The sequence below is a fragment of the Balearica regulorum genome, chromosome Z, assembly GCF_011004875.1.
Source record: "Balearica regulorum gibbericeps isolate bBalReg1 chromosome Z, bBalReg1.pri, whole genome shotgun sequence".
NCBI classification, from domain to species: domain Eukaryota; kingdom Metazoa; phylum Chordata; class Aves; order Gruiformes; family Gruidae; genus Balearica; species Balearica regulorum.
Window position 1 is genome coordinate 60,477,460 of NC_046220.1, and position 25,560 is coordinate 60,503,019.

General features: G+C 40.1%; 1 protein-coding gene across 1 annotated transcript in view; it reads left to right on the forward strand.

Moving 5' to 3' along the window:
* The first annotated feature begins 1,182 nt into the window (after nt 1–1,182).
* PDE8B (phosphodiesterase 8B) overlaps nt 1,183–25,560 on the forward strand; it is an 81,085-nt gene continuing 56,707 nt past the window's right edge. The window contains exon 1 of the mRNA XM_075740745.1: nt 1,183–1,509. Within this exon, the coding sequence (XP_075596860.1) occupies nt 1,198–1,509 (312 nt within the window). The 5' untranslated portion in view covers nt 1,183–1,197. The remainder of the gene's footprint in view (nt 1,510–25,560) is intronic.

The following is a 25,560-nucleotide window of genomic DNA, read 5'->3' on the forward strand; positions in this document are numbered from 1 at the left end:
AAGCCATGACTTCTGGACTAGTCTCTAACCCATGAAAGTGCTTCAGGAGTATCAGGAGCCAAAATAATATGTTCAGAGCACTTTGTCATTCAGCATGACAATCCTTGCACCAACTCTACTTCACATTTCTAGTATTTTTACATCACTGACTAAAAACTAGGTGGAGAAACAGTGATCAAACATCAGGTAACACTCCAAGGAGAAGAAAAGGTGTATACACAAGTGTTCATTGGTAACTGGGTGTCAGATAAATGCTTTATTAAGCAGACAGCACACTGCTTGATGACATTACCAATTCTTGAAGGATTTATAACGTGCCATTGAAGACAGAGAGATTTCAGCTGAAATCTTGCAAAGACTTAAACTCCACATGTTTAGCTTTGCACTTCATAGGTAGTTTCACTGAGGTCAATGAAACTATTCACTGTGGAAAGCTAAGAAGGTGTGTAAATCTCCGCAGCATTAAACATTTTGCTTGATTATCTCCCCAGGGACTGGACACAGGGATTGGCAGCTGTCAGACATACAGGCTAAAATAGCAGTTTGTGTCTTTCAATATTGGTCTAATGAAAAAACAGCATTAAAAATTGTGAAACAATCCTGGCTTTTTTTTCCTAACTTGCAGTGGGTGCTGTGTGGCTCTGAACTCCTCCGTGCAGTCCCCCCGGACAACTGAGATTTGCTCACCCATGGCTAAGAAAAGTAGTCACGTTTTGATTGTGAGAATAAGTAATTTTAACATCTTTTAAAAAGAAAAAAAGAAAAAGAGTATTTGGCACAACTGGGAGGTCTGTGTCATGTCGTACGTACGGAAGGCTTGAAAGCAGACCCTCTGCCAGGGGCGGGAGGGGGCTGCACCACCGATGATGCTTCTCCTCCTCCTCCGCCCACCCCCTCCACCCCCTGGCTAAAGGACCTGGTGGCCGCGGACGGTTCGTAAGACGCTGCCGAGGAGGGAAAGGGGCTTAACGGGTCTGGGGTCCCTGGAGGCAGCGCGGGGAGACGGGCGAGGGTGCCGGGGAGGCACCGCATGGGCGGGAGCGGCCGGGGCAGTGCCACCGGCGGGGGGTGGTGCCGGTGCTGCCGCGGGGTGCGCGGCGCAGGGGCGGCGGCCCCGCAGCCCGGGCCGGCGGCAGGTGGGAGCGGAACGGGCCGGTGCGCCGGCGGTGCAGTGGGGCGGGGTGGGGAAGGGAAGGGATGGGCTGCGCTCCCAGCATCCACGTCTCGCAGAGCGGCGTGATTTACTGCCGGGACTCGGAGGAGTCCAATTCCCCCAACCAGACCACAACCATCTCGCAGGGCACCGCCACCCTGCACGGTCTCTTCATCAAGACAGACGCGGCGGACTCCATCCCCTCCGTTCTCGCCTACCAGAGCCGGCAGCAGCCGCCGCCCTCGGCCGGCCCTCGCCGCAAGGAGCGCAGGGAGCCGGGCTCCTCCGCCCGGGCCAGGACGCCCCGCTGCTGTGGCATCGAGGCGGAGACCCAGACCAGCAACGCAAGCGTCAAGGTAAACCGTGGCCGCTCCGGAGGGGGTCCCCGGTGGGGCTGGTGTGGGTCCCCGCCGGCCGCGGCAGAGGGAGGACGGAGCCAGAGCGTCCTCCGCCGGGGAGGGAGATGATGCTTCGGCAGGCGGGATGCAGCTGCGAGGACCGGTTGCCCTGGTGCCCACTGACTCACCGCAGCTGCGGCGGCCGGGCCGGGCTGGCACTGCTGCGGGGGGGCCGACCCGGGGGACGTCTCGCCTGGAAGCCCCCAGGGGAGAGAGCCCGCCGCCGGGAGCCCCTCGGGTTCCCTCCGCCCCGTGCCCGCAGCCCTGGGGGGGGCTCCCGGGTGCCCCTTTTACTGCTAGGGGGGAAAGAGTTTGTTTCGAGCTTTTTGGCTGATGGCAGCGAGTGGGCGTCTGGGAGAGTGTTAACAGCCTGGAATAAAATCTCCCCCCGCTTAACTCTCAACAGCAAAAAGCCCGTACTTGCTGTCGGGTTTTCTTCATCACTTTTTCTCCCCCCACCCGCCCCCCCGGATCTAGTTAAAAAGAACTGTTGCTGCTAGGCGTGGATGTTCACCTGAGAACCGAACGACTATGCTTTGCACACACAGGTAAATACACCTTGCTGGTGTAGGGCTAGGGGATACTCCCGGCAGGGGCTGTGTCTGCAGGGTCTTCTCACTACAGATCTGGAGGGTTTCGGTCCCCCTCTCAGGGGCTAAGACAGACGCTGCTGCAACCTGCTTGTCAGCATCTTCACTTAAGTTTAGCCGTTAAAAGACACGATTGCTCTCTGTGTGTGTGTATATATAGATATATTTAATGTCAGAGCAGATTTTTCATTAATTTCCCCGAAAGTTTTCTAAGAATTCAATTTTGCTTTGTTGCCCTATTCCAAAATTCATTATCAAAACAAATGGCATCATGATCCCAACTGCACCTTAGGTTACTTTTCTGTTCTACTAATAAAACAGGATATCATGTCATAAAGTAATTCCACGGGCTTAAATAGATCCTGGTATTTTGTTAGAATACAATTAAGAAATTGAAAGACTACATGATCTTTTTCTATAATCTAAAAAATCCTGTAATCATCTAAGGAAAGCATAAGCGAGAGTGCACATAGAAAACAAACAAACAAACAAAACCAACACAAACCCCACACCACCACAACCCATAGTCTATTCATTTGTTCAAATGCTGAGAAACTTCCACAATTGTCTGTGGTTGCGTTGACTGTTTCACTCATTCAGAAGCAGAACCTGCGTAATCAGTGATAGGCACAAAGTCTGAGCAGGACTGGAGTAAGAAAAAAAAAGGTTACATTCTTGGGGTTTGGGATTTTGTTTTTATATTTCAGGGTGAAATACTTAAGACAAAATACAATTTAGAAATAGAAAATCTTGCACAACTCTGAGAGTTGAAAAAAAAGTTTTGGGGTTTTTTTAAGTGCCAATGCCCTTTTCTGTTCTTAAGAATTGTTTGTTATTTATTATTACATCATGTGCTCTTATAAACAAATATATTTGTCAATTTTCTGGTTATTAAAAGTAAATGTATTTCAGATGTTTTTGAACTTCATAATTGGCACTGTAATATTACTTTGGATAGTTTCTGTTCTTTTTACAATTTTGGAGTCCCAAGCACCTAAGAGAAATGATGGGGAGGGGTGGGTGGTTATTTAACAACTGCTTCAACGATAATAGTAGAAATATTTCCATTCTTATAAAATGTTTTATAGATCTTAATGTTTATATCATTTTTAAACTGAGTTAGAACCTTCATTCTTGCTGCTACTCCTGACACAATTTCCTACAGTTTGATATCATACTTAAGTATTTGTCTGACTCAAGCAATGTTGGAATATCACAGAACTGTCATAAAGGCAAAATAGTACTTGATACCTGGTGGGCTATAAGAAGTGGGAAAGTATGTAAATATGGTTCTCCAATAATATTTATTTTGATAATATTTATTTCCATAGAAGCTCAAAAATGAAGAAAAAATATTAGTTATTTTGGCACAGAAAAAGCATCTAGTAATACTACATGGTTTTAACTGCTGTAGTGCTTGGTTGAAATCTCATCTAACTATGTTTAGGGAACAAAACAAATAGGTCAAATAGCTGTTAGCACTATTATATACTAATATAATATTCCAATTGTGTAACTGTTCAACCCACTTAACCCGTGCTGCTTCATTTGTCTTCACTTTCTGTTCTAAACTGTTCTTTAGTTGTATACACAATCAGGTATTGCATTACTTACATTTGACCCTATCTTTATACAATGTTTTAAAACTCATCCATACCATAATATTAAACTGGAGTTAAAAGAAATGTAATTATTTCAACTTGATGCAATTCAAATAAAAAAAACCAAAACCAATCCTATGTCGCTTAAAATATGTGGCTTACCTAAACGTTACATTTTAAGTCCATCTAACCTGTATTTATTGGGGTAAGTGTTACAAAGACAATTTTTTGTTTTATTTTCTTCTCCTTTCCTTAATAAAACTTTCTGAATTGTTCAGAGTGTTTATACGTGTTGATCGCATCCTGCTCACACTGGTTATGAGTAACCGTTCAGCAGTTCTAGCGTGTGTGCGTTTCTTCATAGAACTCAGGGGCTTGGTAACAAATATCTACAGGCTACCTGACAAAGACTTAAACGGACTTGTTAAGTATTGTAAGATGCATCTGTGCCCTAATTCAGAATAAGACTCACAGTTTCTGGTTCCCAGCCATACACTATGTTACTAAGATACTTGGACAGAAACACTCAAGTAAAAGCCAGACAATACTTGCCCATGTTCCCTCCTTAATAAAGCCAAACAGTATTAATATGTCAAACCCTACATCAGCTTTATATAAAGATACCAGGCATTTAGCTTACATCACTGAAGCATAACATTGAGCATTAGATGATGCTGAATGCCTAGTGGCTGCTTGACCCATTGCTCAACTATTGTTGGTTCTGAAGTGCAACAGTACCAGCTGTTTAGCAAGAAGTAAACAGCTTCTTGAACACTTCCTTCGGGATTTGAAAAGATAATAAAAGTTTGTCTTATTTATGTTTACAAATACATATTTTAATTATGGTCAAATACAAATCTTAAACAAAAGTGTGTGCATAGGTGTGCTTTTTTTGAACATCTTGATACTTAAATATCAGCCAAACTTAAAGACTATGAGAACAGACCAGTTTTAAGACTGTTCTTGTTAACATATAGCTTAGTGGGGGAAAAAACTCCCCTGCAGTTTTCTATTGATTACTTTATCTTATTTTTTCTTGAAATGATAAGAACAGAGATGTTGTGGCTTGGTTCTTCTTATGCTACGTTCTTTGTGGAAGGAAAAAGCCTCTTTATGAACCTCTCTTGAAAGTCAGTCACACTAGGAATGCATTTTGACAGTTTTCAGGCTTTTCTACAACAAAATAATTATTAGAAGCAAAACTCAGAAATGAGAAGAAATACAACGGGACAGTATCTCTTACCAATATTGTTCTGTGTTAAGTTCCAAGTATGGAAGCATTGAGAACGATGCGCCCCAATATGTCAAGCATCTAACTTTTATGACTTTTTTTTTTTTTTTTTTTTTAATCTGGGGGAATAGAGGAAAGGATGAAGCTACCAAATACAAAGTGCTATGGAGACCATTGAGAAATCCAGGTATGAGAGAGTTGTATCAGGTCCACAGGTCCTGGAGAAACGCAACTACAAGCATTGCCTTGATTTCAAATACAGTTCTCTTTGAAGCAATATCATATGTAAGAAAAGTCACTGTAGTTCTTGCACTTGTTTTGTTTGAAGTGTACTACTGTTCACCTAGCCACTAGTATGTTCTGTGGAACATGGATAAAGGGTAAACTTGGAAAATTAACCTCCCAACTCTGTAACTTACTGTGATGAAGATCCATTTCACAACTCAATAGGACACCTAAGACATCAGAGTCCTCTTGAACACACTCTGGGACTGCAAATCTGGCAGAAAAATATTTGAGCAGACCAAAAAGTGTTGAACTATGTACAGAGCCTTTTGAATTTAGGCTAGCTGTTCTCTGAGAGATGCTGGCCTGAATCACTCCTAAAGAAAATTGCTAGTGGAGAAGTGCTTTTCTTGGACTAAACCCAGACTTCTTAAATGAATACGCTAAAATGACTTTTGCAAAGATTTGCTGCTCTGTATCTGACCTTTCCATTTTTCCTTCAAATGGTGCAGGTAAACTTCAACAAGCACTGTAGTTGTGCTCTTAAGCAATGCTAGACAGGATAAGTGTTACAGAGTGGAGAAAACCATTTCCTCAGAAAATAATAAACCATTTGGCAAAGGAAACAGAGCAGCCTGGTATATTAAACTTACTTGGTATTGAGTCACACAACATTCTGGACTTCCAAAGATGTTCTAGGTGATATGCATTTATATCATTGAATATAAAATGTATATTCCCTCCCTTGCCCCTCCACCCTACTTCCTCCTTATACACACACAGAGTTTGTATAGGAGAAACATTGGAAGCTTGTAAGAGAGCAATGAGCCTCGACCATTTCAACATTGAAAGCCAATGAGCGTCTCATGACCCCTGGACCCCTCTAAGTCCTCAAGTAAAAAGTTATTGTGGAACATTTGCTTTCAATGCCCAAATTACCAAACAGTTTTAGGTAAACTGAGTGTTAGTAGCACCTGTTTTTTACTTTGTACCATTTGCTATGTGCAAAATGAAACTCCAAGGTTTTACCTTCTGAGGAACCTGATGTGGATCTTTTGACAATTTCTAATATTCCATCATCATGCTGAATGCAGACCAGAGGCATTTAAAGTAAAACTGACATGGCTGAAAGACATAATGCAAGCTGAGAAGTTGTGTCATATACCCTGGGGAATAGTGCATGTTCTTAGGACGCAGGAGATAGGTTTGAACTCCTGCAGCTGAGAATGCTTAATGATCATTAGGGTGTGATACAGAAAATGGGCACATAGTTTCCCATTCCTCTCCTTCAGGTGAGGAATAATCTAGTCATTTATCATACTTTAAGTATGGTGGTTTAGATAGAGTAATTGAGCAGGTTTAGGTTGTGAAACCGAACATCACATCTGCTCTGTGGTTAGTCAAAGAGAGAGGCAAGGCTACCAAACATCTCTTGTAGACATTTCCTTTCACCTTGAGTGCCCCCTCTGTGCCTTGGGCGTCTATCACATTGAGATGACGAGCGTCACCTATTTGCTGTAATGAACACTTAAGCACCTGACTCACAGAAATGTTTCCTGTTCGTGGTAGGGGTCCTTCAACTTCTTCAGGAGTTTGTTATTTCAGGCAGGTTGCTGTACTGCTTCTGTATCCATGGGTTCCTAGATCAGATAGCTGTACCAGGCTGGATTGTACAGCGTAGGCATTCCTGAAGTAAGGAGTAATGCAAGTGCATATTTTCAATAACTTGGTAATGTTCTGTGAAGTAGTCCTGACTTTTGTGTAATGATATCTAAAGCCTGTAGAAGTTAAAAGGGGTATTTTTTCTAGATCTTTGTGATTTCTGAAATGCTGTATGTTCATGGGTAAGCTCATCAAATTAATGCAACCAGAGCTGGGAACATTCATAAGTCTTAGTCCTATATGCAAAAAAGAAGCAGAGTTGGGGGAGTTGTTTGTTGATTGGTTTATAGTTTGTTTGTTTGTTCTATTAAAATCTTCATTGTGCAAGGCAGACATGCTATTTGTGTAATGACTGTATTCTCATTTTGGATTATCTGTGTGCTCCCTCAAAAGTGTTCTACAGTGTATAGAATGGTTTGGGTTGGAAGGGACCTCAAAGACCATCTAGTTCCAACCCCCTGCCATGGACAGGGACACCCTACACTAGACCAGATTGCCCAAAGCCCCATCCAACCTGGCCTTGAACACTGCCAGAGAGGGGGCTTGAAATTCAAGTCCAGGAGAGTAAGATTTGGTGAAAGTGTAAGTAGTGGTGTGAAGGGAAATCAGAGATGGAAAAGAAACCATGCTTTGTGTTAAATTTTCCTCCTGCACTGCTGCCAGATCTCATGGTATTTTACTTTCCATGCAGATCATTCTCTGCCTGTATTTCCTGTCTGCCTGTTGGTCACTCCTTTTATTTTTTTGAAAGACTTAGGTCTGTCTCAGTTATAGGGTTTTTCAGTGTAGCCCAAAGTGAAAGATGCATAGGGTATATGAAATTTGTAGAATTATCTTTAATGTACATATAACTTTTCTAAAATTGCCTTCAGCAAAGGCTGTATGTACCTGTGTGGTTGCTAGGAAATATCATGTCAAGTGTTTTATGGTGTAGCAGATTTTAACTCTTTTGGGGGAGTGTTGTCATGGTAACCAAATCCAGTATTTTTTGGACTTCAAAATAAGTCAATGGTAGCAGGATTATGGCTTCATAAAATCACCAGTCACCTTTATTGATGTAAAGATAAATGTACAGAGCATTGTGGAATGCATCATGTGTGTTTGAAGTGCATCATTTTGTAGTTGAGGGCATGAGCTTACAGTAACTACTGCCTCCTGATGATCTCCTGTGTAGTATTGGCTCCCCCTGGCCCAATCTAGTAGGTGCATTTCTAGGCCAGTAAATCACCGGTCTTGCAGGGCAGCCACAGCTGTCTGTTCCCTTGCTTCTCTGAGGTCATCTTCTTTGGGGCAATTCTCACAGGCCATAAAGAACAACGAGCTCATGCAATAGGAGCTCCCATGACTCCCCCAAAACACTGGTGTTTTGGCTTGTGAAGCTTGAGTCACCTTTCCTTTTGTGTGAGGAAGAAGCGCTGTCCGGAGATACATTATTAATTCTGAGTAAGATGGCATGCTGCACAGCCTTCTGGAGGTAGTGTCTAGCGCAGGTAACTTTCTTCACTTGAGAGGACCATTAGTCCTTTTGCTCATGAGCTTTCTTTTTCCCTTGCAGGTCAACCGCTTGTGTCAACCACTGCCTCAGTCTTCAGCATCCAATTATTTATAAATGTCTTTCTCATCTGTATTGTCAGCTATAAAAGAGAAAAATGTATTAGAGACATTCTGTTCCTTTGGATTACCTCTGACTTTGCAAATAGTTACTCTGGAGAATTGTTTAAAAAATCCCTGTATATCTCTACACACTGACTTGGCCACCCAGACCCAAATATTTCATATGTTGAATATAGAAATGGTAGAGCTCAGATTTATGCTGAGAAGCCCCTCAGCTAAATGGTGCTAATTTAGAATCTGTCTCAATGTTAACTCTCAATAATGTGAGTTAGTCACTTTGAAAATACAGAACTAATTTTGATGTAGATTTATAAATCGTTACTCTCTTGCTCTGGATTGATATTGCATCTGAAGAGGCAGCTTGCTTTCTGAAAGGATGGGAAAGCTGGACCAATGTCAGTTGGTGTCATAGCATGGAAGAGTGGAGCAGGACTGGGCCACCTCGACTCCAGCACTCAGAATTCACAGAGAATGCAGCCAAGTGTGAGCATGTGTATAGATATTATGAAATTGTGCTTAAATAAGAAATCCAAAGAAACGACAGTTAGCTGAGAGACTCTGCATTAGCAGGGTTAGTCATGTCCACTATGAGGTAAGGCAATGAGCTGAAATGGGCAGAACAGAGTTTTGAAGCAATGTAGCTATTGGAAAACAAGCTATTCAACAGCTATTTATAAGCCTAGGACAAACTGTGCTCACAGCCAGTTTGCATGTAGAGCTGTAACCTTTTAGATTTAATTATGATTTATTTGCTTATATTTGGGGGGGGGGGGGGGGGGGGGGGGGGGCTCTGATTCCTTTTTTGTTTTATACATGTTTTAATCAAAATAGCGATATATTTACCAGCGGCATATGTTTTAGTGCTGTAAAATAATCAGCTTCATCAAATGTGGAATTGGGCACGAGGTCTCTGAAGTTATCTTTGGAGCTGCTCCCAGCAATCCATTTTACCTTTGCTCTTAGGTCAGCTATTTCACCACAGGGACAGAAAAAGAGTTTTTCTTCACCCCCCTCATCACTGATTTGGAAGGCTTTACTGAAGGCATTGTGAACTTGAATGTTGTTGATGATTGTGGTTCTCCTGCAGTTACATTTAATAATCATTGTGTCCATTCATGAAATGCAACTTATCAAACCGTTGTGCTAGATAAGTGCAAGAAATCTCTTTTAGAAAAGGAGAGGGAAAAATGAGGCTTTAACTTCTGTGTATGTTCATTTCCAAAGTAAATCAAGTTTCTTTTGAAACTCAGAGACCCAGGGTAGGTGGTTAACATGGTGGTTAGGGTGTTTCCTGGAGGTGGCACACCCAAATTCAATTCTCTGTTTTGAAAGAGTCTGAAGAGGTTCCCATGTGATTCCCCGCCTCCCTCTTGGCTCTGAGATCGTTTCCCTGAAATCCATCCATTCCAGAGGGTCCTGTCCTGCTGAGTCACTACTTCCTCCTGTCATAATGAAAGCACTTTCCTAAACAGCTGTTTAATTATATTTGGAAATAACACAAGCTTTCAGGAAAAGGTGGTATGTTCCATTTCAGAATAAAATTATTCTCATGTGTTAAATGATTAGGGCTGTGTTTACGTGCCAGGCAGTGTTGTAATTTGTGGAAAACGTGAGTAACTGCCATGTCAAACACCTTGCCACGACCTCGTTTCAGGCTGCTTCCCTTTACCTCAGATTGCAAAGTGAGGGAGGCCAGGGTAGCAAGACATCTCAAAAGTTTCGATTTCTTACATTCTCGTTGACATGGTGCGATGGGCTGCAGCTGCTGGACAGCGCTCCCATCCCATGGAGCTCTGGAGGGCAGCCGCAGTGTGCTGGTGGAAACCTAGGAAATTTTTGGCCATCTTCCTTCTGGACATTTTTGCAGACAGAAAAAAGGTCAACGAGAGCACTATGAGGGTGGAGTGGATGGTTAGAGAATAGATGGACAAAGTGAAGATCTGAGATGGGCTAAGTAGAGTGAGACCTCATTGTTCAAGTGAGAAGAAAGTAATCAATCTAGTCTGTGTTGGGGTGGTTGTGGAAGGAGCATCTGTTATGGGATGGAGAAGATCAGGACAGAGACTCAAGCCAAAGGGAGTGGGGATAAAGGGGCATGTGAGTAGAGAAGGTTTTTTTGGGGAAAAAAAAAAAGTCACGTAATAGTCTGTGCTTTTCTGTGGTTTTATTTCCCACCCCATCACGACAGCAGAGGACTCCTCCTAAATATATGTAATTTAATATTTGAGAGCAAGAGAGAAGTATCTGCTAGTTGTCTATACAACTGAAGACTACTAACCAGTGTGTTTGCCAGTGCAAGCTCTATACTCTTGAAAGGAAAAAAAATTCTTAGCTTCACATGTTTTTTCTCCTTGTCTAGAGTACTGCTCCAGACAAACCATGCTGGTTCTTTGTGCTGTCGTGATAGTTGGGAGAAGAATGTTGGTAGCTAAATCAGTGCTTTTACTATAACACAAGAAAGGGAGCTTGCTGGGAGGGTCATCTTGTCCTGAAGAGAGCTTTGACAAAAGGGGGAAAAGAAAAGACCCAAAAAAACCAAAGCACAACAAAAGCCCCCAAACCAAACAAAAAATCCCCACAAAACCAACACAAAAAAACCCCAAACCACCAAGCAGGGCATAACGATCAAAATTGTAATACGGAGGCACATCTGGTACAACTTCGTGAAATGACAGCAAGCATTCCTGTATTCCAGGCCCAAATAGGACATTACCAGGAGAGGACTCGCACGGTGTATTGGCTCTGGTGTGTGGGAATGAATTTAATCTTAATGGCAGTTTTTTCTTTCAAAAGTGACTTTGTATAAATGTTGTCACTTTATTTGGTGCAACGGTTTCTTTGGTGCGTTGTGGCATTTTTGCTCATTTCAGTGTGATGGATCTACCTTTTACTACTCTGGTCCTTCAGGTGGGCTTGGAGTGAGCAACAGAACTTGTGTCTCACACCGTTAGTAGATTGAAAACCATCTGTTTGATAGATATTACTAAAGACTAAAGCTCAAGACAAGAGTTGTGCCAGTCTTTAAAATATTATATTTAAAATTTCATCATTATAAGTTGAATTTTGCACATTCTGGTGTTAGAGATATCAGACTTTTTATTTCAGGTATGAACCCAGATTTTTAAGAAAGTGAAATATAATAATATTGTCAATAACATAAAAACTAGTAGGACTAATCAGTGTTACACTCAACCAGAAAGGTGAGAACATTTTATGACCTCTGGTAAGATACTACAGTGAGTTAGATCTATACGCTGCCCTTGGGGGTTTGGGCCCTCATGAATGTACGTAGAGCAAACTCTTGTATTTCAGTGTGTTCCTGGGTTTTGTCCCAACACGTGCTTAGAGATTTCAGGAAGAAAAACTAGCAGGTGGTGAGAAACTATGAAAAAATAGTTCAGACCAACAGTTTTAGACTTTGGGCTTACATTTGTTTGTTTTGTCCCTACCCTATCAACTCGGAAGCTTCCTTTGTTGTCTGTTTGCAGATACACAGTAACTAGAACAGCCGATGCACATACAGATCTTTTCTGACCCTGTGGCATTTCAGTGGCTTAGGGACCATCCATACAGTTCAAAGAGTTCAGTAATGAATCATCTTCAAAGAAGGAAATTGTTTTCATGGGTTCCACCAGATTTATACAAGAGGCTATTTTTAGATCAAGGATTTTTTTCCCCTTAGAGCTATAAGACATATGTGGCCTCGCCTTAGATTTGAAAAATCTGCTGTGCTGAAAGTAACTCCTTTAAGGCCATCCTTTCATGTTCACTTTATTGTTATTTTTCCTTTGATTGCAAATAGCTTAAAATTTAAAAGGGCTCTGCACTCATGTAGCTCACATGTAAAGTCTTATCAGAGAACACTGGTTTCCTGCATGGTTAATGCAGATGGTTTTCCTGTGAAAGGACAATCCTTAATTACCATACTCACACTTATTCTCTGGTGTCAGTACATAATGCAGTTTACCTATCCAAGTCTGAGATACATGCATGTTTACAAATTGGTATTTTATGATACACATACAGTTTTTGGCATATAGCATGTTAAACAGCAATTGAGTAAAGCATGTCAACATACCCTTGTTTTATTCGGGGACTCATGCAGTATAGCTGCACCGGATCCACTGGAACAAAATGAAGGAAAATGGAGGCAACTTGATCACAATTGCAAGGTGGTTTAGTTTGTGTTACTGATGCTGTAAAATGGATACCAGACATATATGATCATCTTTTGAATTTGTGCTGGAGAGCTACTCCTACAAGATGCTGCCATCAGGCAGATTTAGGACTATCTGAGTGGCGAAAGCAGCAATAAACTTTTGTGCACTTCAGAAACTTTTAGGAGAGAGATCAGGTTAACTCTGATTGTGGATGCACATTGTAAGAACATTTAACAGAGCTAGCTTTCTAACTGAACACCAGAACATGAAGAAGACAAATGTGATTACATTTTAAGGTGCTTACCAAGAAGTACTCTGGACTTACTGTGTATCACTTCTTATCATTGAAGTAAGTACAGCAATTTATTTCAAAATCCAATGAAAGTGCTTAAAAGACAAAACAGTGTTCAATGATACAACAGTAAAAACTTTGTACCTTTTTGCACTCACAGCCCCAGTGCACAAATGTGTAATTCATACATGTAGTCTGGTAAAAAATGGCCAAATTCAGAAGTCATGACTCCAGATGTTAGGATGCAAATCTTGCTTCTGGAAAGACTCCACTGACATCAGTCAGATAAGGATCTGGCCTTTTTCAGATAGAAAGACAGCAATGGGAAAAAGGCTATTCACATTTTCTGAAAATTTCCCCACGTTTTATTTTTAATTCACTAGAAATAAATTATTAGACTCTGATACCTCCTCTTCTGGTTATTGGGCTGTCAGGAACCAAAACAGCTGGCAGCATATCTCCCACACAGTCCCTAGCTATTCTAGCTGTAGCTAGTAGTTGGGCTGGGCAGTGCCAGTTCACTGAATACCTCGTTCCTAACTGTCCTGCATAAGCATTCAACATTTCTTGATGAATGAAGAAGGTAGTGGCATGGCATAGGTGCAACATACCAGATTTGCATCACTTAGAGATGTTGGCAGTGCTTCTTGCCACCACTTTCTTTTGCTGACTTGCCACTCTCAGAGGATTTTTATCTTTCAGCATAGGATCACTGAAGAGGACAGTCAGCTTCTTTGGATCATGGGCAATCCCTTTGTGTGTTTGCATGTATACTTAGTGTATGCTTGTCTGCAGGTTGGGTGAGCCATCTTCCGGTATCTCCCCTCCACTTTTGGTTGGTTTCGGGTTTTTTTGCCTCCATTTGCAGAGGTGTTGCCATTACTGAGAATGGGATCAAAGCAGGATACATTTAAATGTGTAGACTTCTTCGTTCTTTTTGGTCACAGTTCACATCCTGTGTCTACCAGCTGCCAAGTCTCTCCGTTCATTCTTTGATGATCAGTTAAGTTCTTTCTCACTCTGGAGGAGAGCAGTTCTATCTGTCTGTTCCAAGAATATCAATACTGATGAGTATCTGACAACAGTAGGCATATCTTCTTTTCTGCTACCAGTATGTATGCCATGGACAGGAAAAAATCATGGCAGGGATGTGTGTACTTTCACTGTTGCCTGTCACAGGATTAAGCATAAAACAGGAAAGATAGTCTTCTGTGCATCCTCTCTAACCACCTTCCAAACTTTTGATGCTTGTCTGCTCAGAGAGTTGCTTGGCAACTGACTTGTATGCTGATGAGAAGTTAGTGGGAATTGGATTTCCTGCTTATTTGGAAATGTCAGTTCAGTAAGAGAAATATTTCAGAGATAAAATTCTGGAAAAACCTGTCAAGTCAATCACAACTTACTATAGTCAACCTCAGATTCTGTTTATATCTTGATAAAAATGTCCACCTGATTTACTGCTTCTTCAAGAGGCTTTACTTGTAATATATGAAAAATTTCTGGTCACTGGGAGGATCCAGCTGGAAAATTTCTATATGTATGGCAATGCTACCTTCAATATCTTCTCTTCATGCTGCAGTTGGGAGGTTCAAAGACACATTACCATAGAGATACCCACAGTAGTTTTAAATCAATTTTAAATTGCTAAAGCTTGAGGGCTAATGATTACAGCAACATCAGCTGTAAAGCACACACTGGGAAGCTGGATATATGCTTCAGCAGCCGGCTGCACTGACCAAGCCAACTACAGCCCAACGAAGTATGAGTTTGAGGTTGGAAGCATAACACCAAGATTTCATAGTTCTTGCTGAGACACAACCAACCTTATGCTAAGGGGCCTGACCAGGTGCCTGAACACCTCAGTTGTGCCCTATTGTAAAGGACAGGTAGATGGCCTTGAACAACTGGATCAGATCTACAAAGGCCCAGTGGCTCCACAAATGGGATTGCAGTGCTTGCTGCTCTTCTTCCTCCTCATATGGTAACTGACTTGACTTTTGCACTTTTTGCAATGTTGTATTTTGTGTCTTTGGTAGAGGTTGCATTGTTAGATCAAAATTCAAGGTGAAACATAAAAAGAGTGATTATTTACTTTTTTGACCATCAGCCATAACATCATTTGTGTTGTTACAGGTTTTCCTTAGCTGTCTGTGTTTAATACTTGCAGATGTGTTCAGTGAGCACATATGGAAGTGGAAAATCATTCCCTTTGAAGGAAAAGATGAAGTGGAGCACTAAGGTGAAGAATTTAGCAAGCTGTCTTTAAATAAATATGGTTTCTGACTTGGTTTGCATCTGGGTTCAAATCAGTCAAAAGAAGCCAAGCAAGGTTTGAAATTGGACTAGTAGGCTGTTACTCAATCCATGTCATTATGCTTCTTTTCATGGAGAACCTAGTCGTATGAGGAAGGATGTGAATGAAACGCTTACCTGATATTACTGTCAGCAACAGAAAGGTAAAGTGAATGACAGTCAATCGTGTGTGTTCTGCTGTACATAAAAATGCATGGAGACTTCTGTACTGCTTCATGCTGTACACATTTCTGTGATAATCTCAGAATGAGATTATTAATCTCAGATGGAAATGCCTGCAGTTTACCTTTCAACAGCAGCATAGACAATTATTAAACCAGCTATCTTACATAAGATAGACATTCTCGTAGCTGTTTCATTTTCTCAGAATTAGTCTTTTCGTTAGAGCTCACTTATGAATCCTTGACAATAGAGTGTATTTATTCTATTTATGTACACAGTTGCAGCATCTTCACTAGTCTTCCAAGGATAATAAAATAAGTTGTAGTGGGTACCAGTGAAATTATTGTGTTCCTGGTATAATCTAGTTACTTGAACCTGCGTAAAATTTCATTGCAATCTATAGCAAGTGTCTTATGCAACAAAGAAAAACTCAAAGTAACTAGCATGCATGAGACGTGGAAGAATAGTTTTTATTTTCTGTGAACATAGGTAAGGTTTCTATTCTAACATCACATTTTTGCTTTCTTTATCCAATAATATGATTGATAACTACAAAATAATAAGTGTTATGAAATATAGAAATACAATAAAGTTTTTTCTGATCTGATATAGGCAAAGTCAGTTTGAGATTGACTGAGATGGCCTGATATAATGCTGTGGCTTTTGCTGCCACGAGTTGGCTGTCTGCAGAGAGAGCTCCTGCTTTGTGATGAGGATACCCACACCACCACAGAGGTTGTCTCAGTGTCGCCAAGTGGGACCAAGCTCCTAGCTGACTTCTGCTTGGCTGGAAGGATAGTTCCCAATCCAGAGATAAAGATCCCACTCTGGAGAAAAATGGCAACTGTATGTAGAGTTGCTTTTAGTTATCCTCTGAAAACTTCCCAAGGTATGTTCCTTAGCTGGCTCATGGTAAGTGTTTGGAGGAGATCATATTTTAAATGTGGTAAGAGTGACTGAATCATTTAAAAATATTTCTGCATACATCATGATTGAAATTAAAATACCAGATTAGGGAATGACTTTTTTTAATTTATATTTTTAATGGAAAATGATATTTGTTTGGGCTGTTTTCATAAAATGAAATATAAAAATACTAGTTAATGCAAATGTCTTTCATTAGAACTGTTAAGGGAGGAATTGTATCAGCAAATGTATGTACCTCTCTACTGGAAGGTGTGAGAGGAATTAAAACACTAGAAACTTCTAAAACACCAAATATTAAGCATAACTCAGCACTCAGAATTTTATGGGGGAATGGATTGTTTCAGTATTTTGTATGTGTTCATTGCACAACTTTTTTAAAAATTGATGCTGAAATGGGCCAACAATGCATGCTTCTATAAACTGTGTACGGTTCTCATCACTAGCAAAAATGACTTCTCATTTCTTTCTCATCTTACTGCTAACTTTTTGGGGGGCTTCTTTCCTGAGGTCTCCCTAAAATCAAACTGTCCTAATCTGGATCTGAGAAGCAGCATTCTCAGTTTCTATAGGGGGAAAAAAAAAATCACTGGACAAGACACACATAAGTGGTTTATCAAGGCCACTTTTCTTTTAGAGTACACCAGGCAAACTCCCATTTCAGAATGGATGTCTCTGCAAGATAAGTTCACCATGCCAACTCTTAAATTGTCTTAAAGGCTACCAGAGCTGTTGTCTCAGACCTACTGTAAAGTCAGGGATATGTTGATTCACACTAGCTTTGAAAATATGGCTTTGTCTACCTTGAGGACTTAAAAATGGCTTTGCTTTATGTTTAATGAAAGTTTTCTGAGTAATCTGTACCTGATATACAGCAGTTTCTGTGAAAAACATGATGACTGCAAATTACAGAATGCGTCAGACTGTGCCTTGCTTTACAGCTATATATACAAAACTGAGGTAGTGTTCCATGAAGCCCGTAACATGAGTTCACCAGGACACCAAAAAAATAAGTGAAAGAGAGATCTTTGGAGGATTAATAAATCAAAAATTACTTCTGTGTATTTTGGAAATCTCTAAGGCCTGTGGTGGGGAACGGATATAGGAGGCATCACCCGTGCTTGCCCTGGTCTTGTATGCATTATCCAGTGTTGACCAGTCTCAGGGACATGATGTTAGTTTGGTGGCTTGATCTGACCCAGTGTACCTGTTGTTAAGTGTTTGCAATCCTGGCCTCCATTGAAGCCTGACTTACTTAGCAAAATATTTAAGTGCACGAGTAGAACCACCTAGCTTGTCTGGAAAAACCAGAGCACTGGTTTGACTTTACATTTCCACAGGGTCACTGCACTCAGAAGAAGTTTAAAACAGCCTTGGGGTGGTTATAACCTATGTCTGGGCAGCTAAATATAGAACAGTTGGTTAGCTCTGTGTCACTGCAAAGGTCTAAAAAGGAAAAACGGTATTTCCCAAGAAAAGCTGCATGTGTGAAAATTTCTTGTTCCAATAATGTTAAGTGGATCTGAAGACTTGGGGCCTGAATTCTGAAAGGAGGGGTATTCATATATTTGCAGCACCATAACTGAAATAATCAGTGATGCTCTTGTGTTAGTTAATGTGGAGGATCTGGCTATCCGTACTGCGTTATCATTTCATCACAAGGTTTTAATAGGCATGCTGGTGTGGTGTTGATGGTTGGACTTGATGATCTTAGAGGTCTCTTCCAACTTTAATGATTCTATGATTCTGCAGATGGGACCAGTGAGCTAGTCAGACTGTTTTATCTGTGCCTAGAAATGGACTTTTTATGTTCAATGACCATAACAATTACAGACATTTCATTACAAATGTATTTTGTTAGGAGGCCTCCCAGCCTGACGTCTCTCATTTACTTTTGGAGAAGCATTTAAATCCTAACGGTAACTTGTTATGTGAAGTAAAATGCAATTTCTGGAAAGGACTCTTGGGTTAGAGAGCTGTCCCTTGCAATTGTAGGCAACCACCTTCTGTAACCACTTTAATTTCATGAAAGCCTTGAGAAAGTTTACTTCTGGTCCTCTCTGACTTTACTGACAAGAATCATAAGCTGTCATCTCTATTCAGCTAACAAGCTTCTAAAATATAGCAACATACATAAGTGTGGCACTTCATATTGTTTGAATCACAGCCTGTTTCAATGACTCCTGCCCCCAAGGTTCTCTGCTACCCTATGTACCTTGCAGTTCTTTTATTCACCATATTTTCTGCAGCTTTTTAAATTGTGTTGCCTGTGGCATCCCAACAAATGCCTTTCAGCCATCTTGAACAGCACAAGTTTATCAAGTTTCCTTTCTCTAGAAAATCACCTTTATTATTTTATATATCTTTATCAGCTCTCATATTAGGGTGACCCAGTAAGTTTGGTAAAATAATACTGAATTGCATCTTCTGTTCAATATAACTCAATGTCGTTACTCTTCCATACAACTCTGGCACAGATTTTTAGCACGAGTGCCAATATGATGGGCTTATGATTGCCCAGATTGCTTCCCCTGCTCTCTTGGCAGCTCATTTCCCCCAGCTCATGTCAATCAAATATTTCTCAACTTCTTTGAAAACTGAATGTGACTCAGCAAGTAATTTGTAGAAGTTACTGTTTTCTATATTGTGATATGCACTTGTGAACAAGTACAATATTAAGAGGAAACATGACATATTTCTCTGCAGAGCCCATCCAAAGACAGTTGTAAAATAGATATATGAGAGAGATATATCTGGCAATATATTTTTCTGTTGTGATCTCATAGACTGTGGTGTTAGATTGTGAATAACTTATGCATAAGCAGTTCTTCAGTGGAGCTGTATGTGATACTGAGTCTAATCCACTAAAATTAAGAAATTGTGCCTTATAAAAGCTCTGTTGGTGAAAATTTTGTCAGTGAATTGGAAGTAAAACATTTTATGACTTTCAGAGACAGGATTTCTAGATAAAGGTGGTTGGAAAGTGTCAGGTTTTGAACTGTATGTGTGATCTCTTGGAGAGAAGATTAATATTCTCCTACAGTTCATCTTATGTATATAGTTCCTGTTGCTTAATAGTTGCTTAATTGTGCAAAATGCTGAGCATTTGGGCCATGCTGCCTTTAACTCTATGAGTAGCCCTTTTTGTCTCCAGTGATACTGCTCATAAAATAAACAGATTGCCAAATTCAGGCTGTGGTGCACAGAATTTAACTTCCGCGATGTAAGATGTGTTGAAAATAGAGAGTTGTGACTATTCTTTGGGGAGAGAAACCGTGGCAGTTAACACTGCATGCAGCAGCCAGAAGTTCTGCTTTTGATTCTTGAGTGTGCAAGTTCATACTGTGCACATGCAGAAGCCATGGGAGAAGATCAGTTGTCAAGACATTTGCAAGAGAATTGTGTTTCACTATCTGTGGAGAATATAATAGTGTAGGGTTTTTTATCTTCTCAGTGTTGTGTAGGTAGTGAGTTGCATAATGCATCCTAATGATAGACGATCCTAATGGTGGACTAAAATGACTATATTCTGTTCAAATAGATGTTAGTACATAAAAACTGGAATAGCAGTACGAACTCTTTGTAGAACACTGGCATGACTGTTGTAATGCTGGGTCCGGACAGTGGCACTTAAATTTGATGGAGTTAAGACTAGAATAAAATGTCCCAAAAAAGTCCTTTTCCAGTAAGCTTTTAATGATTTCTCCCCACACTGAGGAAATAGTGATGAGTAATACCAAAATTATTATTGCTTATTGCATAAGTAATAATTTGCTCCCATGCAGGCCAGCAGAACTATGCAATGACTTCTCTCCGTACTTTTGCAGAGCTTATTTGGATTGCAGGTCTATGCAAAAGTTAAACCCCAACATAAGATGCTGATGCTACCAGCATTTACATGACTAGAGTAAGGGCAGTGAAATTAACATGACGGCACTCATTAAGACCTGTTAATTAATTTTCCAGGTTTATCAGGGTAATTCTTACTCTTGTGAGGTATGGATACTTCAGGTACATCTAACACTGCTACTCTGTTCCTCTGGGTTAGAGCTTCCCCTTCCTCTGACCACTTCATGTGTGCTGCTATACTCACCTTGTATAAATACTACTTCTACTCTTCTTATGTTTGGGTAGGGCTTATAGGATCAGTCAGCCCATATGCCCTGTTATACAAGGTATTATAAAAGTGAGAGGTGATCTTTGCCTCTGAGCTTTATAATCTAAATAGATGAGACAAGCTTCATAAACACTTTAGTCTTGAATGACAAAATACAGAGGGTGAAAATGCTGGGTTTGGGTAACATCCATGTGGCTCAGATGACTCACCAGTGGGCAAGGAACTGTGCGCATCCCAGAGGTGATATCCAGATGTCAGTATTGGAATCTTAGATTCACACACTACTGCTGCTCCCTGGATTATCTGTAGTGGCTTTGTCAAAATTAAAATAGAAGTTTAAACTGAATGAAATGTGATCATGAATTACTCAGCATGAGAGCCTCAGAGTTGTTTATTTTGAAATGAATTTGGCTTTGATTTTTGTTGTCAGCACAATTTTTAGTGTGAGACATGGCACAAACTTTCATGTTGATAATTTGTAGCTGCACAATATCAGGTGGTGTTGAGCTGGAGGCTTTGTTATTGGAGACGGCATCACTCTTGATACTTGAGATGGTAGGGCCTGCTTTGGGAATAATTTTTCTATTTGTGGCTTCTGATAAAAGGATCAACAACAAAATAGTTAATTTTAACATATTTAAATGCTATTTTTAGATTTTAGAGTCAATGTTAGATTGTAATCTAAAAAGTGCACATATATATCTTATCCTGAAAACTTGGGAAGATTTCATTTTTATTTCATTGATGGTTGTACTGTGTATTTGCAATGTGGAGTTGTTGGGGTTTGGGGTTTTTTTTTAATAGAGTTTCTAGGTATAATTCTAAGATATATATTGTGGATCCTAAAATTTTAATTAAAAGGCCAAACTAGTTGGCTTCTGGTGCCTGTACCCAGACTCAAACAATCAAGATAGGAGACTTGCAAAGCAAACACTGTCTGGCAGTGTGAGGGAGTGAGGGAGAGAGAATATTATGTCTTCAAAGAAAGTGAGGAATACACTATTCTTTACTAGAGCTTATTTTGGTGTTTTTGTAAAATGTAGACCAAAGTTCACAGCTGAGTTTTTTGTAAGTAAAAGATAATTCACAAAATTTCAATAAGTAACTGGTGCTCATCAGAACATCTTTGTTCTGCTCTGTTGAGGGTTTGGGGTGGTTTTTAGTTGGTGGGTTTTTTTTTCTCTGTGATCCAGCAAGAGGAGTATAACATTGGGTTTAGGCTGAGATAATATATAGGTGCCTTGGAGTAGCTGGCAAAGGAAGATATAAACAAATCTTGTTGAACCAGAAAGAAATTCTTTCCACTATGCCCACTTGGGATAAAAAAAAAAAGAGGAGGTGATAGTAAGCCAAAGCTCTGGCATCCATCATGAATGTCTGAAGAAGAATCCTGCTAACCACTCCAGCTTAAGGTTGATACCGACAGCTAGTCTTACCTACATAACTAAAACCATAGTACATACCTTCGTTCAAAAAGTTGTGTTCCTTTTAACCTTTGGAGTAGAGTCCATAATACCTATGTGTGCACCTCAAAATCAGTATTTGAAGTGCTGCTTCTGACTGCTCTCAGACTATTGACAGGCATAATCTTAGTGGTTTTGAAGGCAAGAGAGAACCTATAAATTCAGCTCAATCTTGGTTTGTTCAATTTCAGTAAAACACTGTATAGTTTATGTTAGATTAACAGTGGAAGTCAAGACAACTAAAATTTTCTCCTTCAGTAAGAAATGAGGTAGGTTATCTACCACTGTAACAGCAGTGTTAAATTATCTGAGAACACACTGTTTCTTGTCAAAATCTTCCTGAACCAAAATAGTCCACCAACAAGCAGCAGCCAAAGCTAGCAACACATTGAATGAGGAGAAAGGAGACAGGCTTCCCTTTTCTAGTAGAAGTAGACTTCTGGAAAGCTCCTGAATATTCACATATTAAAATATCTTCCTTTGCTAATTTCCAGGAGGAATTTCAAATTTGATAACTGTGTTCCAGAAAACTCTTACTGATGTCGCAGAGCCCTGGAAGTATGCCCCCACAACCCAGCACAGAAGTGGGACTTGAAATTTGTTTTGGCAGCACCTTCTGTGTGAGGTGGAGGGAACTGAACAGTCTTCTAGAGCAAATGCTGAGCAGCCCCTCAGGTGTATGCAGGCAACCTCCAGATGCTTTTTCTTAGTCAGTGTGGGGAAGACAAAGTTAGTTTTACATTTTAAAATGATTGTTTGATTGCAGACTAACAGTATGATTCGTAAGTTGTGAGTGTTTACCTAGACCAAGAGCTGATGAAAGAAGATCAGGATTATTTAGCTAGCAGCTTGCTGCAAGTTAATGTTCTAGCTGTTTCCATTCATACTTATATGATGATGTTACCTGAATCTTCCAGCACTGAAACTCACTTCATATCTTTTTGTATCAATTTTAATAGCCATGCCCAAGAATTGATCTACTGTATTGAGCCATAGGCCTGCCCGCCCATTATCTTGTCTTGGCCAAGAGCAGAGCGCCTTATGCAACAGACAGAAAAGAGGGCAGATGGAGAAGGATCTCTCCCTGGGCCTCTCTTAACCTATAACTAAGGGTATTCTGAGCTGAGGTTGTTCCTACTGATGTTTCAGAGCAACACAGGTGCCTGCATTTGGTAAATTTTATTCAACTGTTATTTGAATAATGCCCCCTCTGGTGGCCTGATAATTTAAGTGAAAGGTTCATATTTCTTGTATTGTGAAAACTATTGATGAGTCTTTCTTCATTCAGCTCAACACCATTCATGATTTCATATATGCCTATTCTGTTCTTTAGTTACCTCTATTCCTGGCAGAAGCAGCCTAGTCTTTTTATTTCTCCAGAGATGTCTTGGAATATTTATGATTATTCTTGTTGCTTTCTCTTTAATTTTTCTACTTTTGATTAACTTATCTCAAGGAAAACAAAAGATGACATACAGCATTGGAAGTGTGGATTCATCATAAATTTACATGGCAGCACAATGTTATTTTGTTTGGCAATTTGTTCCTACCCTCACATAGGTTGCTTTTTTGACTAGCTGAACATACAAAGATGAAAATAAGATTAATTTTTAAATCTTTCTGTATCTATAGTTTTGGATTTTAGTCCCTCCTGAACACCAGTGCATGTGCTTCTGAAACAGTTCAAGCTTCGTTGCTCTCTTTTTCCCTAAGATGGTTATGAGGAGATTGGCCTGGATTCTCCAGTAGTGTGTGTGACTCATGCTCTTACAAAGTTGAGAACAGACAGTAATGACAAAGGGATCTACAGAAAGAGGTCTCATCATGCTGAGATCCACAACTCTTGGGCACATTCTGCTTACTTTGACAGATGTTTGGAAAAGTTTGTTTTCCCCATGTCTGTTCACATTGCAAGGATGTTAACTTACCTGCCATGCATATTTAGTGAAGTGAAACGTGTGTGCTAACAAAATAAATACACTTTCAGAGAAACTTCTTCTGACAAAGTCGATATTCAAAATAAACCAAATCTCATTGGGGGCTGCATTCTGTAAGTGGTCTTCTTACACAAGTCTACAAATGTTGCTGTTTGTGACATGAGTCTGTCTCTTTATTATCTGTGTGCTGCTGGATTAAAATGTGGAAGTGCATTTTTCTTAAAGAAGCCATCACTTTTGATCTTGCCACAATAGTTATACTGAGAGTTACTGAAGTTTCGTATCTCTGGAGAAGTCCATAGAGTCTGTTCAAGTTCACTTTTAAAAGTATTTCAAAGTGAAATTTGTTTGTATGGTTTTTTTTTAAAAAAAAACAACCAAACCATCAACAACAACAAAAAACCCAAATCCAACAAACATGTGCCAGTTTGGTCTGAATTTGCTCAATATTACAGGTAGGGGAAAAGAGTGAAATAAAAAAGGGCTATATTATGATAGCAGCTATTTCTCTTACACAGTAGTTCAGAAGTTAAAGCACTTGGCCAGTCTATGGATTTTAATTCCTTCCTGTCAGCACAGGCTGGGAGCTGATTGCCTGAGCAGCTACCATGCTAAAAAGATAGGTAAAGGCATAGTTGACCTGAAGTAGCTTTGCGATAGCATCACTTGGAGGGACTAGATGACCTTCAAAGATCCCTTCAGGTCAACAGTTTTATGATTCTTTACTCATTGGTGTTTCACTGAGCATCTGTAGACGTTAGTCAGGCCCCTTCTTCCTATTCAGGTTCTGAGTACCTGCGGGAAGGGGAAGAAGTTTCCTACTGCTGTAGACCCTGAGGCGCTGTAGATAGTGGAGAAATGTATGTTCTTAATCTATGTGTCCTGTTGCTTTGTGAGCAGGAGTACCTAGTCACAATACTACTGGAAATTGATGCATTAGATTTTTGCTATGACTTAACCCCCTAATTAGGAAAAAATGCTGCAGGGTGTTTTTTGGTTTTTTCGATGTTTGGAGGGGTTTTTCCTTTTTTAAGAAATTAACAGCATCTGTGGATAAGAAGCAGTTATGTTGAAAAGGTACCTTGTCATAGCCAATTTGATTTCTCAAATTTTGTATTCCTATGGTACAGAAATCCAGCCAATTCTAAGCAAACCTCCAAATTCCTACATAAACACAAGAATAAGGAACCTGCAATAACTAAGAGCAGCTTAATGTAAAGAGGAAGAAATTCTTAGCTTTCTCATCAAAAGGTAGGAAATAAGACAATTGTGCTGTATTTTTCTTGTTTCTGTAGACTTCTGTGTAAAACTTTAACCAGAAAACCCATTGAGGAATACGATTTTTTCCTTAAAATCAATACTGAATTTACAGTGAGAAAGACAGGATGTGTCGAAGATAGAATTTCTTGAAAGAAAAGTGGATGGTATCAGACTGTGATGCAGAATTCTGTAATTTGATATCTTCCTGGTGTATATTTTACCCATTAAAATTAATCCATAACATTTTTGTTATTTTTATTTAATGTCATTGGCATAAAAACTTCACTGACAGTAAGTACACTCATAATGATAACTGCATCTTTGGAGACTATGCCCTTCTCAAGCAATGTGAATAACTGACAAGTTATCTGAGCCACCTCTCTGGGCACTCTGCTCTTGAACAAGGGACATGTGGGTAGTAGATCTCGGAATGTCGGCTGTTTATTGCTCTGCTGTAG